Raw genomic sequence first — 19,925 nt, forward strand, 5'->3', positions numbered from 1 at the left:
CATGATTATAAAGCGTGACACGTCTTCTGCAAAAACACATGAACAGTTCATTCAGTGCAATACTGAATAAGCATATATTATGATATTATGATTATTATATATATATATATACTTTTTCATTTACTGATACACTCTCAGAAAAAAAGGAACAAAAGCTGTCACTGTGGCGGTACCTTTTCAAAAGGTACACATTTGTACCTAAAGAGTGCATTTAAGTCCCTCAAAGGTACATATTGGTACCAAACGTGTACATATTAGTACCTAAATGGTACATATTAGAACCCTTTTGAAGGGTACTGTCCCAGTGACAGCTTTTGTACCTTTTTTTTTGAGAGTGTATTGACTAATACTGGATATTTAATTGTGCATGCTCATTTCCACTAATAGACCTAAACCATCATCTTACACTCACTTAAATTGAATACCACTGTTAAATGCAATAAATCTCAAATCTCAAATCTCAAATCTATCTATCTATCTATCTATCTATCTATCTATCTATCTATCTATCTATCTATCTATCTATCTATCTATCTGTCTGTCTGTCTGTCTGTATATATCTATCTATATGCACGCACACACACACACACAAACACACACACACATGTCTGGTTTACTATCTTTGTGGGGACTCTCCATAGACGTAATGGTTTTTATACTGTACAAACGGTATATTCTATCTCCTTACACTAACCCTACCCCTAAACCTACCCATCACAGAAAACTTTCTGCATTTTTACATTTCCAAATAAATTCATTCTGTATGATTTATAAGCTTGTTTACCCAATGGGACCTCTATTTAGGTCCCCACTGTGGCACGAGTCCCCATGAGTCTGTGTGCATTCAGGTTGAAGTCCCCACCGGGATAGAAAAACATACACACACACACACACACACACACACACACACACACACACACACATTCTATATGTGTTCATTCTATATTTTGATGCCATTACAATTATCAGCCGAAATTGTCCACTTTTTTAATTGATATTATTGTCCGATATTGAGTATTTGTGCATGGATCTACCAGATGATTAGATTAAAATAGCTTGAAATTTGCTTGTAAAACCATTTTGTCAAATGTGAAACATTAGGAGCACAATGCTTTAAACATAAAAATCACATGTAAATATACACGTTTATTTTTTATTTGGGTGGTAAAACCAGAGATTCATAAAAACACACTAACATGAGCTCATGCATGAGAAAACAGAGAGAAAGAGAAGAAAGAAGGAGAGAGAGAGGTTACAGATCCTAAATGTTGTATGTCATTCCCAATCTAAATCATCCACACACACAAGCAGTTTGTGCATCACATACACAGGTACATCAGAGCTCCGGTGTTCTGTGGTTCTGTGAACATCTATGTAATGGTGCCGCAGTGTCGCTCGTAACACGTTAGGCACTTGAAATGTGACTGTGCTAATGAATGCAGCACATTAAAGCATGCGTCAATGGGTTTGCCTTTTAGGTTTACCATCAGCCACTTAACTCCTCTTATCTGCATTATTATTCACCAGCATAAATAAGACCTTAATAACATCCTTATATCTAATGAGAGCCCAATCATATGTGGTGGTCATCTTCAAGAAATAATAAGCATGGCATAGTGCTGAAGTCACCTGAGCTGGCTGAACAGTGGCTACTGGTGGGCGAAAGAGGCATTTTCAAAAGTGCTCTCTTAATCAAGACAAGGTCAAACATACATGTGTGTCCTTGCCTGTGGCTAAAGTGTTACACATAATTAAGGGCTTCTGAGCATGGATGTTGAAAAACAACACGATTTGTAATGCTTTTTTCCCAAATGCATGGTTATTTATGACAAAAAGTATAACCTTACAGCATATAAATATCTACTGCTCATTTATGTTGTATTTTGTGAATTTATACTTGATATATATATATATATATATATATATATATATTTTTTTTTTTATTATTATTATTATATATTCATGTAATAGTGATATTTGCTGGCCTGGTGACATGGTTCAGAGCTCACAAACAGGGCTTTAAGTTTTTGCATTCAGTATCTTCCCTGGTGAAGCAAAAATGTTGGAAGCTATCAAAAGAACAAAAGAAATGTTCATTTGCACCCAAGGCACATTGACGCAACCCCCATACAGTGGGTTTCCAGGACTAAAGGAACTGCTGGGGGCTCTGAGGCATGCCAGAGTGGTGACTCACTGTGGGGCTCCACTGCTCTGCATCACACACACACACACACACACACACACACTCAGAGAGAGAGAGAGAGAGAGAGAGAGAGAGAGAGAGAGAGAGAGAGAGAGAGAGAGAGAGAGAGAGAGAGAGAGAGAGAGAGAGAGAGAGAGAGATTAGGTTTCCCCCAGTCCTTTTAACCCCTCTCGCTTAATTATCATATAAATCAATGCTGTCAGTGCATCAGGCTAGATATTCAAAACAAAATGCTCTAATAAGGTTACACGTGATTAGTTATGCCATTTTTGACATTGCAGGATACACCGCAAATGCACTGCACTATTTAAAATAATTTTAAGTAAATAAATAAACGGTTTATGTCACATATATAATTATAGGGGGACCAATGTAGGTTTTTTCCCCGAGTGAATTTTGGGATATTTATTTTATTTTAAATGAATATATAAATATTTAAAATGTCTGAATTCCATGCCTGATTACAAATAATTCTAATAGAATGATGATTTATTACTTCAAACAGTAATAAGACAGCCAAACAGACAGAATACCACTAACATTCAGACTGTCTGAATTCCTGCATACAAACCATAATACACTCATGAGCTTAAGCTAGGGTGGAACAATGTAAATCTACATTTAGAAACCTTTTAACTGATAAAACTGATCATATTACAAACAACTGCAGTTTAACGTAATTTCGTAAACAAATAATATGGCAAAAATGTAACAGCTCAGCATGACATACAGTGGCTCACAACATTCTGCATTACTGCACTCCCACTGCCTCTCCCCTGCGCATTCCGCCTGAATGGTACAGTCTGACTTGCTTGAATTAAATTTGGATCAGCCCATTATAAGCCAGTTTAATTTATTAGGGGTAGACGCTTGCACTTCATATTTAAATTTCATGACTGCAGGGACGCATAATTTACTGAACCAATCTAATCAAGAATACATTATAATAAAATTGAGATATAACATAAAACTCATATGAATTAGCCCAACGACATAATTAAATGTTCTCCAGCCTATCCAAAGAGTCCTGGTGGTGGTGGTGGAGTGAGTGACTCCTGAATCTATTCGCAGCTGCTTTGTCGCTTCCATGATCCACTCCAGTCCGGATTTGGCAAGGAAAGGAACAGCTGCTGTAACGTTTTAGCAAAAAGGAGCAGTAGTGAGACATGCGGGGTCTGGAGGACTCGCTCCAGCAGCATTGGAGACCGGACGAGCAGCAGCAGCACTAGATGATCATGGCCGAGGACTATTGGGAGCGCGAGGCGGCTTTGGGATATTATTACTGCTGTTAAGATTACACGAGCAACACGCACTCACTTACAAAAGCGCACACAGATCTCAACTCCACGGGTAAGAAAACCACCCCTGTCCACCCTGATATTTCATATTAAAGTGGGAAAAGCATCATAATGTGACAGAAAAAGTACATTTAGGCCGTTTTTGTGTGAGTTTATTTGAGCCGGACTATGTGTGTGAGATCCTGTTTGGGTCGGTTGGGCTGTCTGAATGAAAACTGAGAGATTGTTTTATGATATATGCGAATGGACAACAGTAAAACTAGAATGAATGAATAAAAATATAAAGGAATCATTCCCGCATTCCTGTACAATGGCCGTTTCATGCTGGTCTTTAAAGCCAGCTAACTAGCTAACCTGGCTAGCTTGTTTATGTGTGTTTTACTGTGGATTAGTCAGCAGTCTGGCTGCAATCAATGTTTAATTTCCTTATTTTTGACTTATTTATGGCTTGCCTGAATATTTATCTTATCCTGAGGGAGTCGTGTGGTTTATTCAGTCATGTTGTGCTCTCTAATAATGTCATTGAATTACCTCAAATGCTTATACAGTATGCATTTATTAAAGATGTATGATCATTTTAGGCAGTTTTGTTTAACATTCATATTATAAAAGATAATATTTCATGAAATTGTTTTAAAAGAGAGGAAAGATAATCGATGACGTACTTTACTGTGGCAATGTAGCTTGTGATGACAGCGTAACGTCACTCATTCAGAACATGATGTGGTATTATATAAGTCTACGTCATGGTTGTGAATATGTAGTGTTGTTTTAATGTTATCCTGGGGTAAAGCTGCGTTTTTAGCATAAAAAGGCCATAATGATCCTTCCAGCTCACAATGATTTGCCAGCTAGTGAAACCACTTTTGGTGCAAGTTAAACTGATGGAATGGGGAAGGAGATATAGGGTCAGGGTGATCCTGTCCGACTTGATCAAAACATTGTGTAAGATACAGCAAGGAGAAGTCACAGTTAAAGACTTGAGTCTGGTTAGATGGATGCACATGTTTGACATTTGCCGGTCTGATTCAGAATGGCTTGTTGGAGGCGTAAATGCATGTTGAGTGGGTTTGTTTCTGGAGTATTGTGACAGATGGTTTAAGAGTCTTTAAGTTTGCTTTCCTCCTCTTACACAGTTGTAGCAGTAGCACGCAGAATTGTGATGGCGTTCATCAACTCACATTTAAGTATTAGTTTCCATTGATTGCTTATTTAAAAGAATTAGGGAAAGCACTTGACCTTTGACTTCCGTGTCGGGAGTAATTGGCTTTGAAGCAAGACTAGAATAAGTCCAAAGGAACGTGCATTGATGCTCGCGGAAATGGTCTATAGTCAGTTTTATGGGTATTATTTTTTTGTGATAGAAGGATATATTGACTGAGATCTGGTCATGATCGACTGATAAACAGAAGTTGTACTACATCTTTGTTTTAGTGCCACAAATCTACCAACAGCTTTTTCAATGCATATAGTTGTTGTTGTTGTGTGTGTGTGTGTGTGTGTGTGTGAATTTGAAGAACATATTTAGTAGAATAAGTGTTTGTTTCTTTGTAGCACTTCTGTGAATTTTTTTGTCATTATGTAATCAGCCTTATATTGACCTGCTCTCTAGGTCTCTGTATCCGCATCAGTCTTTGGAAAAAACATATTGGTCAAGCATTGGCTTATTTTGGCTACATGACCTTGTTTTTAGTATTGCAGGCTTAAAGATATATTCCCAAAATACCATTTACCATACCATTTTTTCACAGTATTTCTGGCTTCGTCCCTGGCTTTGTAATTGCACGTGGCACGTTGTTGACAACAAACTATTCCTTAGAGTAAGTGAATAATAAAAATGACCATTATTTGTGTAGAATCTTTCATACAAGGATTTTTTTTAAATGTTAAATCACTTTGCAAGCTGCATTACAATAAGCAAAAAGTACGAGTAAAAATTCCATAAATAATTAAAAGCTAAAATAAGAAGATCTGATTTTAGCAATCCGGCTTCCTTAATATCTGTTGGTAGTGTGTTCAATAGCTTTGGGCATGATTGACAAATGCTTCATCCTGTTGCAACTGTTGCAAGAGGACTTCATTATTGCGGCGGTATTTGAGAATGTGCGATCCCATAATTCCTCAATGAATAGCATTGTCCAGTTAGAAACTAACCTACTTGAGCAGCCTGATTTTTCCAGTCCTGGCATGTCACCACAGCATAATAATATTAATGAAGTGCTGCACTGTACGGACACCTTCTTCAACTTTTCTACCACCATGGGGAAATGACAGCAACACAAACACATTTGCGCTTAGAGGCTGGTTGATGTGGTGCTGTCTGGACCTGGTGTTCCAGAATCAGTCTCTATGAAGGTCACCCCCGTTGGGGTGTCACCTTGTGTTTGGATGCGTGTCAGTCTAGTTGGAGAGGGATGTTTGTGGCTATGTGGCCAGTATGAACTGGTGCTTTATTTAACTCTTGCATACGATCAAATGCGAATTAAATGTGTTTTGCAGGAAACAAGGCCGCTTTTTGCCGCTTGGTTGATCAGGTTTGTAAACTCATCCACGTGGGCGAAGACCAAGCTGTCACTGTCAGTTGTCTGAACCCCATGAAGCTTTTATTGACTTATGGAGTGGATAAATGAGCCTCAGCCTGTGCCGTATTGATGCAGGTGAGTTAAAGAAACATCGTGGCTCTGAAACCAAACCCTGCCAGTCTGTTTGCAGGACAGTTGAGATGCGGTTAGTCTTGTGTTAGCTAGCAGGGGGGCCACAGAATGCTGTCCTGAATGCGGTTTTGATGGTCGACTGCTGAAGGCAGTAATGAAAATTGATAGAAAGAGTCTTAAAGAGTCATCAACCTTGATTAAGCAGCACTAAGACGTTGCTGAGAGCTGAAAACGGCCCTTAACCCAGTGTTGACCGCTGATGCTCTCCTCTGGGGCCGCAATCACTCACTAGGTCATGAATGAAGCTAGTGTGTAGTGAAAAATGGGTGGAGGGCAAACAAGTTAAGCTTGCGTTGCGTATATATAACTGTGTCTTGTTTGTCTTAGATTATTGAAATGATTGGACAATGATTAGATTTATCTTTGCATCAGAGCAGCTGATATAACACACTCTTTTGTCAGCCATTCAGCCACCTTTTCTTTTCCAGCTGAATGCGACTGATTGTTGTTCAAAATGCAAAGCGTGATGATAAATATTTTCCATAGTGTCTAGAGTCAAAGTCCCTCTTCAGGGCTGTTGACATTGTTTTACCCTAAACAAGATCGAAGGTTTGTGGATCGCCTTGTATTTCCTGTTAATTGTATGATTCAGAAGATCTGATTTTAGGCTGGTTGGTTTATCTTAGTTTATCGGTAGGATGAACCAGAGAGGCTTCAAATGCCTTGAAGTGCCTTTATTGCCATTGGCTCTGTCCCCATTTATTTGGTCTTCTTTTTTATATCTCTCTTGAACATCTGTATTTTTTATTTTTTGCCGTCTTGGATTTCAGGCGCGTTTCCGTGATTTCCCCCTCAGGGAAGAAAGGAAACACCACTCTCACTATTTCAAGTATTTCAGCTATTTATAATATTTTTGGTGTTAACCTTCCAACTGTTTGCCTTGGAGTGGCTTAAAATCCTTTGGACTGTTTACTATCTGCCACCACATGCTTTAGATTGAGATGACGTGACGGTTAAAAACATTGGTAAATGTTTTCCTTGTGTCATCACTTGCGTGAATGATTCCAAACTTGCTTTTAAACCCATCAGCTTGGATTTGACATGTTTGTATCACCTTGAAAAACTGCTGGAAAGTGTATTTTCTTGTCATAAATGCCTCTTTGGCAAATTAAGGGTGTGTTCATGCAGATCAGGTCTCTTGGTTCTTTTGATCCGTAGTCCGGACCAGTCCGGATTTCATTTTTAACACTGAACCTAAAGAAAAACGAACAAAAAAAAAACCTTTTATATTTTGTAGGGGTGTAATGAAACATATGTACTCACTCTTATGTCTTTTCAAACCCATAAAAATTTTTTATCTTCCAAACACAAATTAAGATATTGTTTATGAAACCTGAGAGATTTCTGTCCCTCCATTTTAAGTCAATTCCCCTTAAACTTAAAAGATCCAAAAAAAAGGTCATAAAGGCATCGTAAAAATAATCAATCGAGTGGTCTACTCCAATCAAGTCTTCTGAAGAGACACGATGGCTTTATATGGTGAGCAGATTTACAACGCGCGTACGGTAGTAAACATGGGCGTTTAAATGTACGTGTGTGTGTGTGTGTGTGTGTGTGTGGTACGCGAAAACAAAATGAGGGTGAGTAAATCAAGAATTAAAAATTTTGGATGAACTATAAAGTTTGGGAATAGTCATTTTGACACGCTTTTAGTGAGCTAAAAAATGATTTGGGGACCAGAACCAAGTCCAAGCCTATTCAAGTCCACCTTCCAAGTCCATACTAAATTTAACATTATAATGTTTGTTTACTTGCTTAGTACCATATTTCTTAGAAGTAATAATAATAAAACCCTCTTTGGCGTAAAGTATCGTGATAGTATCGTATCGTGAGTTCAGTATCGTGAATTGTATCGAATCTTGGCACGATTGTGTCGTTACACCCCTAATATTTTACGATGGGATGGAGTTTGCTGAACATCCAAAACAATGGTGTGTGCTGGGCTAAATTCGCTCGCTTGGAAATATGTACATGTCGTATTTTTACCAGCTGAGAAAGTGTGTAAAGGAGTCAAAACAGCACCAGTACCATTACATGACGAGAAGAACCAGGTATGCTTAAGCATTCGGTCCTTTTTAGGGTCGTATCGGGTGACATCACGTTCTGTTTTTGGTTCGTTTAGATGTCTTTGGTCCATGTTACATTCATATCAGTTGAACTGCACCAGAGTTCGTTTGGAAGCGGACCGAGACCCATCTTTTCAGCAGTCTCGGTCCGCTTGTTTGGTGCGCACCAGGCAGCGTTCACACTTATTCAAATGAACCGCACTAACAGAGCAATCGCACCAGAGTTTGTTTTAATCGTACCAAACATGCCATGCCACGTGTGAACACACCCTGAGCTTCAATGCACTTTTACTTTTGAGTGGTTTGTTAGCGTTATCATATCTCACAGATGTTCAGACAACTCTGACAATAAATCTTAAGGAAATATTTCTAAAGAACATGTGGCCTGTGTTTAACATGCTAAATCTCTTAGTGTGTACTATGATATCTATCTGCACAGGAAACAAGTGTTTGAAACCCTGTGCCTGGGAAGAATCCCATCCTCAGGCAACTTGTTAGTGGGGCCACATTAAGTCTAAGGACCCAAAGCTTGGATTTGCAGTTGAGATTGTTGCCCGTCTTTGTGCCAAAGCATGTGATTAGTCTAAAAGAAAGGCAAAACCTTCTGGCATTTTGGCTGTTCCTAAAGAGAAGCCCCTGTGTTCCCCACAAGCACTGAGGATACTTGAGCTTTCTCTTTAAGGCCTAATGTGTTGAATGGAAAACTACCTCCGTATATATATATATATATACTGTATGCTGCATGCTGCATGCTGTTGTTTAAAATAATCGGTGTACATTTAGGGACAGCCAAAACTGAAATACCACAGATTTAATGTACTGGCAGCTTATTAGCCTGTTAGCATACTACCATGCTAGCTTGGCATGCCCTAACTGATTAGCCTGCTATCTTAAAATACCTTTAAGCCTAGCATATACAGACGTTACCAGTATTTATTTCTGCTATTTATTATTTGTAGCTACCATTACTGCAAAAGCATAACCGGAAAGGCTCTTTTAATTATACAGTAGGAGCCAAGAAGGAGATTATAATGGTTATCACGTTCAATTCTATTGTCATACTGCAAATGGAAGGTCAAGTCGAGACTGTGGAGTGCATTGCATTGTGGTATCCCACTCGTTGTGCTCTGCTTATGTGTAGTGCACATTGTTGCGGGTCATCTGGGTCTACATACTGCAAAATAGTAATATGCCATTCTCAACATTCCCATAGTCTCGCACCTGAACTTCACTGAACTGAGATGAATGTTCATGCTCAAGTCTGTTCTGTGATCATTAACATGTGTTTAGTGCTTTCTCCCTGCTCAAGACTCTCTTAGAGAGTTTTAATGGGTCTCTGTTTGCACCTCTCTGTGAGTCTCCCAGTTGGATTACTTGCATTTCCGGCCTAAACACACTTGACTCCGCAACGTCTGCAATCCATGAAGCTCTTGATTTATAAATGAAAACAATCTCACTTAACATGACGAGTGTGAAAACACTGTTGCTAATTATTACTTATGTGTGCAACTACAGTTGACTGTGTGATTTTGTTTATTTTAGGTGTGATCTCTTCCAGTTACTGTCTCTCGCTTTGATGTGTCCACACCATAGAGTGCCATCTGCTCAAATAAAGTTATGAAATAAACAAATTTGTCCTCTGAATCACCTCTCTGCTCCACATTTGTCTTATCATTGTTAACCCATAATCTTAAGATAATATTTATCCCATAATGTATTCAATCATTCCGTTACAGTCTTAAGAGACCGGCGTCCTTGAAAATGCATGACTTTGCTCTGTCCGCTAATCACGGAAGATATCAAATGTCCCAGGAAGCAGCTTGTAACGTCCTGCTTGTGTGTTTGTGTGTCTCTGACAGGGCGTTTGAACAGTGGCAGCCCCTCCACCCCCCTCATCTCGGCCCCCCTTACCCCCACTGATGGACCGCATGAGGAAGATCAAGCGGCAGCTGTCCCTGACGCTGCGAGGGGGTAACAGCGGGGACAAGACCATGAGTGAGACCATCAGCTCTCAGGACACAGGGGCGCACAGCGATTCCGGTACAGTAACGTTCACTTTCTTGAAATGCGGCACGGAAGCCACACGTACTCGGCTTACAGTGGTTTACTGAATGGATGCAGTTACACTTAACCAGTAAAGCATAGAAAAGTGGCCATTAGGGATTAGCACGATTTGTGCAAAAAAAAAAAATCTAATTGTGATTTTTCTGGTAAAAATTGCGATTTTTAAACTGTGATTAAAAGAATTCCAAAAATGTTGTCATTAAAATGCTTATCAAGGCTATAAAATAATAATTATGAATATTTTATTATTACTATCATTATTGTTATTAAATAAAAAGAAAGTGATACTAGTATTGTATGATTCATTGTAAAATAAAGAAATTTAGTATTTTAAGAAAAATAGTAAATTATTATTTTATTTGACCTTACAACTGTAAAATGACAATACTTATAGTTATGGCTGTCTTCAGGGTTCACTCTGAGAAATACAGTGCCTATATTTATTCATTTATTTAATTGAATCACTGGCTTAGCAATTTGATAATTGCACTAAGCCATGTCGTGATTTCGGTTTTATTTCGATTATTGTATTATTAGCTCATCAGTAAACCTGCATAGAATCCGCATCTGCAGAATTCCACAGAACGTTCCACAGTGTTCCAAAAAACTCTTTCCAAAGAACTAAAATTCGTCCCTTGCGTTTATTAAAAATTTCGACTATTGTGCTACTTTTAACTAATTAACTAATTTTACCATGTTTAAAGGCCCATTCACACCAAGAACGGTTACTTTAAAGATATCTATAACAATAACTTTATTGGCGTCCACACCAATGCACAATATCGTTCTGTTTATTCTAAGCATGTGCTTAAGGTTTGTTGTCTGCTGCTTTAAATTGCTTTGGATTCTGATTGGCTGTCAATGTTTTTATCGTTCATCAGTGGGGGAAAAAATCGTTCTGAAAGTGATTCCAATGATATCTTTTCTCAGTGACGTTATCGTTATAGTTGTGTTGTGTGAACTCTGCTGTTCTATTTATATTTAGAAAGATTTTTTTTTTAGAACTATATTATCGTTACGGTTATCGTCCTGGGTGTGAACGGGCCATAACTCCATTCTGCCGTATTCCACAGATGCTATTGATGCAGAAAATGTGCAAACTTGTACTTGCCTGTTTTATGACCACTAATCAAAGTTAGTGTGGTAAAGCATTATCTAACCCAAACATTTGCAACATACTTACCTTTCATCTCTAGGTCGTGCTAGTCATTCTTTCCCAATATTGGGATGTGCATGAACTCTGTGGCATGTAATATTTCACACACTCATAACCAGTGTGTATGTGTTTGTGTGTACGTGAGAGAGAGCGTTCTTACCGGAGGGGATGAAAACGGCTCAAATTCAGCGCCATCTGTACAATCTGTTCCAGGGTTTTTATATAATGGCAGCCAGAAAGTGGCCAGAATTGTTGCTAATGGCCAGACTTCAAAAAGAACATTCATTCTGTCAACAGACTTCTTTAAGCTCTGTAAATCTCAGTGTAAAAGATGTAGTTTTAGTTGAATTGCTAATTTCCTCTCTATGCTTATGGTTTAATGAGAGATTTGTGGATTGTACTTCAGCTATGATGTAATTCTGGAACAGAGTAGCTATGAATTTTAATACAGTGCATTTACTTTACAGCTGTGTTTCCTGTGCCACTGTTCAGTGGAGGTGCTGCACCTCTGCTGATTCTACAGCGCCATGGCAAAAGAAATTACATTTTACCCAAGTTGTGAGCTTGCATCTGAAATGTAATATGAAAAAGACAAAAAATAGACTGTCTTTGCTGACAGCATGCAGTAGAAAACAAAGCAGAATATTCAGCAGGAACAGGATTTTATCCATCATGATTTGATTCTATTAGGCTATTATTAAATGCAGAGAAAATTACTGTATTAAGTATTTTAATGAAAGATGAAAACAAATTTGTATAGCATGCACTAATGAACATATAAGACAAGTAAATAAGAGTCGACTTTGATTTCATGATGAATTTAAAAGTCCCGATCCACTCTAGAATCAACTAGAACGCTTCAGTCCATGTGGTTTTAAAGCTCAACCAGATCTTTTTTAATCAAACACAGGAAGTGTCTTTCAGCCATTCGTCATTGAACGCATACATTCACCTCCGCCTCCCTACGTGTTGCCTGCAAGTGTGATCCGGTTATTGCATTAAAACATTGAAATGAGTTTTAAAGCCAATCTGTCAGGGCTGGCTATGGCTCTGTGTGCGTTGAGCTAAGCTACTGTCTCCTGCCTGCTGTTACCCCCCTCTGACCAATCAGCATGCGTCTTCCAGCATGGCTTCCCATCTCAAGCTAACTGCACTGACAGTTCCTGCTCATCTCGACGGTTTCAACGAAACAGCTTCAGTTTGACATCTTATCTCCATAACCGTCTCACCCAAGCTGATAATATATGTGTACATGCTATATGTTGTAATTACCATATGCCCAACATATCATCATATTGACTATGCAAATCCATCTCTTTCTTTTGTAGTGCGTTTTGGCATTTCTCCAAACCCTGCACAAATTTGAAATGCATTTGGCTTTCATATGCTGATGAATCGATGCCCTTGTGTGCCGTTTTAATCGCCGCCACAGTGCAGAGCATCATTAGAAACAATTACCGGCAGCGAGAAAATGAATTTATCAGTGTCGTTGCTTAATTGTGGCCCTTGAACCTCATTTACTAACACTGAAGATGTTCCTTGTAAATTGATCCTTAAATAACTTCTTTTTTTTATTTTAAATAACAGTTTTGGAAAAATGAATGCATGCTCTAAAATTTGACTTTTTCTGTTTTTAATTTGATATTTCCTCTTTTTTTTTTCTTTTTTTCCTTCTCATCCTGTAACCTTTCCCCCTCCAACCTTATTTTTCTTCCATTTCCTCCTTCCCTATTAATCGCAAACACTTGCAACCCAACATTACCATTTCATCCGAACCATATCACTCACTCCCAACCACTTCTTTTCTTCTTATCTCCATAATACGATAATCTTCTTTATGCACCCCTTTTCCATTCACTTCTGCTCCTTTTTCTTTCCCCAACCCATAATGCTCAATTCCATTATGTGTCCCGCCACATTTACATTCTCCTTCCCGGCTCCTTCTCTGCCCTTCCCCCCCTTCCCCTTCGTCCTCATTTCCTCTGTGTGTCGTCCTCCTCCCCTCTCCTCCCTCCCAGAGGCCATGCCAGTTGGCGGCAGTGGTGGTCTGCGGGGTTCAGTGAGAGGTTCGGGGGGTTCCTTCAGCATGCACTCCCTCCTGCAGTCCTACAGCAGCGCCCTGCGCAGACCACGCAGCCTGGGCCGCAGTCTCAGCTCCTATCTCAACCACACCACACGCCTCGGTACATTCACACGCACGAACACGCATGCACACAGAGGACCAGAGTGTGATGTGTGTGAAGTTGCACAGTAGGGATGGGAATCGTCAGGAATTGTTGCTTCCGAATCCATGTTCCTTATCGCTTCTGTTAATGATTCTTTTAGAAACCATTCCTTTTGCGTTCGCTTCCCTTAAAGGCCTGTTTTCAAACAATTAGATAATTTCAGCAGAACAGTAATGACAAAGCAACTTCTCTGTTTTTATTTCTCTTTAACTCAAAATCCGCTAGATTCAAAGTAGGTTTAAGAGAGAGGGACTATATTTGTTAAGAATTGCATACTGTTTCTGATTGTTTAAGTGCTTCTGATCTGTTATTACTATTTTGCTAAAATGATCTCATACAATTGATTTCTACAAAAAGGCATATGTATCTTTTTATATGTATGACTTTTTAATTGCGAGAACGAAGCAATAAACCACTTGCTTTAATGTTGATTCACATGCACGTTGGATGAAAATAAGATGTGCAATATAATGCTTGTATTGCTGATTTTATTAGGAGTTCCATCCACATTGTTGGCAGATTGCAAGCGTTTCAGATGGTTAACGGAACTGATCGTCATAAAATCATTCGGTCGCCGTGGTTTCTTACAGCAAAATTAAACTGGTTCTTGATTCCCAACCCTACTGCACAGCTTGGACTCTCGTATAATGCAGCGTAGACACATACACTACTACAGTGGTTCTCAATTGGTGGGTTGCAACCCAGGGAAAAACAGGAAATAAAACCGTATAATTGTGCATAATTAGGATAGCAAAATAAATATGCTTATCAAGAGAGGAAGAAAGAAACATTTCCCATATCTTTTGTTGTTAAAGTCCGTACGTCCAGTCAGACACTACAATATTTTTGTATATTCACAAATGTCACTTGGTGGAAAATTAGACCGATTCCAGAATGGAAAAGTTTACATCAATCAAAAATTTATTCTATCGCCTTTCAATCAAATCTAATGCAATTTTTAAAGTGCTTTACAAGTGTAAACAAGCAATTGACACAAAAGATATGCAGTGACCGTAACGCAATGTGATGTTCATAAAGTAGTAATGATGTAAATAAAATAAACATGAATCATAGGATTATAAATCATAGAATTGTAAGACAATCGATTGTAAACTTAACATAAAAAAATAGACTCGAAATTTGGGTTTACATGCCATCATCCTCAAAGCATAAATAAAATTATATGGGATAAAAGAAAATAAACCTGATCTACATCTGTTATGGACTACTAAGAGTGTAAATCTATTGAAAATTCAAGAGAAATGTGACAGATTTTCCTAATCTGCGGTTGTCTTGTTAATAATTTTGCATTTCAGTGTTTAATTCTTTTTTTTAGGACATTTGTTTTTAATTTTTCTGATTTATTTCTTATTAATCTGCATCCTGAAGCAAAACCAGTTGAGAACCACTGCGCTGTTATACACGGATATAGACAGGCTGAGTGTGGAGCGAGAGGGGGTGGGAGGTTGGGTTATGATTTAATGGGGAGTGGGGGGGATGGGGCAGTGAGTGAATAAATGAGAGTGGAAGATAATGACTTCTATTTTTTTTTTCCTTTTGTGTGGGTACGAGACGGATCTCCTTTCAGGGCAGCTAAGTAGTTCCTCAGCTGTAGTGGTTTGAATCTCCGAGTCTTATAAATGCATCACATGCGAGAAGCAGACAGCTAAATGTGTAAGAGATGCATTTGGAGAATTGCAGGCTCACAGATCATACATCAGCATTACTTGCGTGTTTTAAAATGGAATAACGAAGAAGCGGAGAGACGTTTAGAAACATTACATTTGATTTATTCAATAAATTGCATCATTGTAATAGTGACGTCAGCATAGCATGCCAATGTTTTTGTGTGTGTGGTTGTGTCTGAAAATGCAGAAATCGTCCACGAGGATGTAAAAATGGGTTCGGATGGAGAGAGCGATCAGGCTTCGGCCACATCCTCAGATGAGGTGCACAGCCCTGTCCGAGTTCGTCTGAGAAACAATCCTAGTCGCAAAATTTCCTCAGAGGTACGTTCACGTTTCTGACCGTGCATGGCTTGTTTTTCTAGCCACTATTTTTAGAGCGTGACGCTCTGAATAATACATGACATGTTGGGTAATAAAAACATACAATTTTCCGTACTTCTGTTTTTGTTTTGTTTGCTTGAAATAAACTGTGTACGGTGTGCCACATAATAACCATTGGCTTGTTTGTTGCTGTTAAAGGTACATTAGTTGCGTGTGACTAATGGTGCATTGTGGGTACTGAAAATGCTCCACGGCATGAGCCTGCGGGCCAGATGGGTTAATACTGTTATGGAGTGTAACAGAACCTTTAGGCCTTAACTAATAATGGTTTTCCCCTCCTCCTTCCCTCTCAGGACATAAATAAACGTCTGTCTCTGCCTGCCGATATCAGGCTTCCTGATGGCTACCTGGAGAAATTCAGCCTCAACAGCCCCCTGTTTGACAAACCGCTCAGCCGAAGATTACGCAGAGTATCGCTGGTAATGCCTCTCCATTGGTTTTCCCTCTTATTTTCCCATCATTCTCTCTCTGCTTTCTGTAAACCTCTTTTCTTTTTTTCCTGTCTCTTTTTATGCCCAGTTATGATTTTCCGCTCAAATCTAATTTCTTCATGAGGTTGTTCACTTTTTAATGTGGCTCATATCATATACTAGTCTAATACATTTTGTAACATAGCTTTATATATATATATATCATATTTTATTAAATGAAATTATAAGTTCTTTGGACTTGCATTTTCATGCCTTTTAGCCTCTTCCCTCCTCCTTTTGTTCATTCTCTTCGAGTGTTTTTTCTCTTCTCCTTGACTAGTCTTGTTTTTTCATGGTCACATTATCATTGCTTTGAAATCATTGCGAACACACAGACAACACAGACTTTCATGGTATGTCTCGCTGCTGAAACCATTCTCAAAATATTAGTTCCAGAGTTTCATAGGAAAAAGAGTGAAGCTCATAAAGTAATGGCCCAAAAATCTAAAGAAGAAATTCTGCAGCTCTATTTTTCATTGAAGAAAATGAAGCCTAAGTTTTAGGATCATTATGGGACTTTTATTTTATTTAAATAAAATATATATATATGCATTCGGCAGATGCTTATATATGCTATATATAATACCTCCAAAACGTACGAGAAAGACTTACTAAATTAAATCATATATTGCCTATAGTATGTGTTTATTTTTCACATTGTGTTCATTTGAAAGGAAAATATTCTTAACAGAACGTCAAAATCATGTTTTCAGTTCATTATTATAAAATACTACAACTTCAGCTGCCCTTGATATGATATATAAACCCAGACCGTGATGTTTATTCAGTGCTGTTGACACACGCTTGGTCTGTGATGCGTTTAAACGCTTCATTTGTTACACTTCAGTTGTTCCCAATTTATTTTGGGAAAGGATATTTAAGCTCATGTTGTCTGTGTGCATTATATAAACCTCTGCGACCAGCACAGCGCAGCCGTCTGAAACGGGAGCAGTGTGATTTGGGTGCATTTTAATGAGTTCACATGAATGCCTTTGAAATTTTCTGCCCTGTATCCCTGTGCTAAATGTTGCTTTTTAGGACCATGTTGTGACATACTTTTTGTGTTTGTGTGTCTGCAGTCAGAGATCGGATTTGGGAAGTTGGAGACGTACGTGAAACTGGATAAACTTGGGGAGGTAACTTCACAGCAGTGTTATTTTAGTTTTTATTTAATTTATATTAGTTTCATTTGTTTTATTTCATTATAGTTTCAATAATATTTTGAATTAGATTTTATCTTTATATTTTTAGTTTTTTAGTTCGTTATTACGGTTATTATTTTTTAAATATTGCTATTTAGATTTATTTTTATATCCGTTTGAGTTTTTAGTTAGTTGGTTGGTAAGCTATTAAAATCTTTGTTTAGTTTAAGGTTTTCAACTTATATTTAAATTATATTTTACGCCATAGTCTGTCTGAATATTTGATTCTGATTGGCTGGAAGGTGTACAATAAAAACATTTAATGCACAGGTAGTTCCAAGTCAGTTTAATCGCCATTCTATATTTATGCGCTGGTTAATTGAAGCGCACTCACAGGTCACTCGCACACAGAGATCGGAGATCACGCTGTGCACACACACAAACATTTGGCAGCACAGAAACGTATCAACACTGCCCCACAACTTTTATTAATAAATTAGCTTTGCTACTGAATCGCTACATTATATTTCTCAGCAACGTGAGGGTAAACACCGCTGGTTTTGAAGTAATAAACTCACAGCTTCACAGACGTAGGTAATTCACACACACATCTCTCTCTCAAATAAATGCTATAATTCATCCATTCAAATACATTTAATCTTATGCTCTACTTTATCCATGTCTGATGTAAATCTAACAAGCCATAACGGACGAATATAACCATAATTTTTACCCTTCAGTTCAAATATTGCACTGCAAACTGCATAACAGCTTTAAGTGGTCAATGCTGGCAAGTTACCATGGTATAAGTGGGATAATCCACGACTAGCTGTGCATTAAACGCTTCACGTCGGGTGGTTCTTTGCCTCCACGTCGTGCATTAAAAACGTTTAATGCACAGCTAGCCGTGGATTATCCTTTACTTGTTTCAATTGTATTTAAATGATTAACAGATCTATTAGTAGTTTTCATTAATGATAATAACCCTAATTCACAGCCAGTTGTACATAGTAGCTCTGTTTCAAAACAGCATTTTAAAGCACCATAGTCACGTTCCTCTGCGTTTTGTCTCTTTCTCTCTCAGGGCACCTACGCTACAGTATATAAGGGTCGCAGTAAGTTGACGGATAACCTGGTGGCTCTGAAGGAGATCCGTTTGGAGCACGAGGAAGGAGCTCCATGCACTGCCATTAGAGAAGGTGAGTTACAAGCATGCCGTAGTGGATTGACACTAAAATTAGATCAGAAAACTACTGCCCCAAATTTCCAACATGCTTGCGCAGTGACAGACATTTGTATTCATATATGTGAGAGGGTCTAAATTAGCCAGTGAATCCATAAATTCACTATCAACAGCTTTTTGTTCAAGTCATTCAGCTGGTTAAAAGGGTTATAATATGGAAAGCAGGATTTTTGTGCTCTTTTGAATAAAGTTTGATGTACTGTTTATTCGATGTATAACGTTTATTCAAAGCGTCTTCTCAGCAGACCCAGACCATTAATGAAAGTTAAACTGCAAAAACAGGTTGTTTGAGGCTAGCAAACCATAACAGATATCATTTACATACTAAAGTTTTAAAGGTACAATAGCAAAAGTGCATAAATGTTTGATTTCGTTTGGGAAAAAAAAATATTTTGCAGCTTCAGTCTAACTTTGTGTAGCTTGTCATTTTGTCCTTGTCATTTTTCAGTGAATATTCATAAAGGCATGTGAAGTACTAGAGGTCACGTGTTTGAGGAATAACCTGTCTCTGTGTCTCCGTAGTGTCTCTGCTGAAGGACCTGAAACACGCAAATATTGTGACTCTTCATGACATCATCCACACTCAGAAGTCTCTTACACTTGTGTTTGAGTACTTGGTGAGTCACTCACATGTGCAGTATTTCACTGCACTCTGAACACTCTTTAAGGGTACTCATGATCTCACACATGCAGTCATCTACACACCAGTGTAGGAGAAGCTATTTGGAAACTGTAGCTTGCCAAGCTGCATGCTACTCATAATTAAAAGTTGTTCAACTACAGTCAAGTTACTCTTGTGCAAACAACGTGGCATACATGATGGCATATCTTTTCTTCAGCTTAAGTGGTGCAAAAAACAAGGATCTTAAATTGACAACATCAGAACTAAATGTAAAGCTAATAATTAAATAATAAAATGTTAAATTAAAATAATTTTAAAATAAAACCAATCAGAATAAAACGCTTAAACTTAAACGAATCAAAAAATCATTAAAATGTAATTAAACTCTGACCATGAACCAGGACCATGCAAAAATGTAACATTGTTATTTTTTAATTAAATAAATATTTTTGAGGGTTTGGCTGACAAAAAAAATTGGATTCCCTGCCCTAATTCCCGGTACACATTGTGCGATTTTGGGCTGTCCCAGACGAAAGATGACCAATCGTGGAGGTTTCTGTGGTCGTGGCTCCTAAATGGTGGTCCTACGTTGTGCATACAGTGAGAGAGGTTCAAAGACGGCCTTTGTCACTGTCTTGCGACCATAGATAGTC

The 19,925-nt window shown here is 38.2% G+C and overlaps 1 protein-coding gene across 2 annotated transcripts in view; it reads left to right on the plus strand.

Moving 5' to 3' along the window:
- Positions 1 to 3,087: 3,087 nt before the first annotated feature.
- Positions 3,088 to 19,925, plus strand: part of cdk16 (cyclin dependent kinase 16) — a 30,323-nt gene continuing 13,485 nt past the window's right edge. Inside the window, exons 1-8 of one of the 2 annotated variants that reach the window (XM_084390491.1) lie at positions 3,088 to 3,553; positions 10,141 to 10,321; positions 13,520 to 13,684; positions 15,602 to 15,735; positions 16,089 to 16,214; positions 17,345 to 17,401; positions 18,492 to 18,606; positions 19,173 to 19,267. In XM_084390491.1, coding sequence (XP_084246617.1) covers positions 10,201 to 10,321; positions 13,520 to 13,684; positions 15,602 to 15,735; positions 16,089 to 16,214; positions 17,345 to 17,401; positions 18,492 to 18,606; positions 19,173 to 19,267 — 813 coding nt within the window. In that variant the 5' untranslated portion in view covers positions 3,088 to 3,553; positions 10,141 to 10,200. The remainder of the gene's footprint in view (positions 3,554 to 10,140; positions 10,322 to 13,519; positions 13,685 to 15,601; positions 15,736 to 16,088; positions 16,215 to 17,344; positions 17,402 to 18,491; positions 18,607 to 19,172; positions 19,268 to 19,925) is intronic. The other variant, XM_084390492.1, reaches the window with a different exon arrangement.

Source organism: Rutilus rutilus (genome assembly GCF_951802725.1).
Source record: "Rutilus rutilus genome assembly, chromosome: 19".
Lineage (NCBI taxonomy): Eukaryota > Metazoa > Chordata > Actinopteri > Cypriniformes > Leuciscidae > Rutilus > Rutilus rutilus.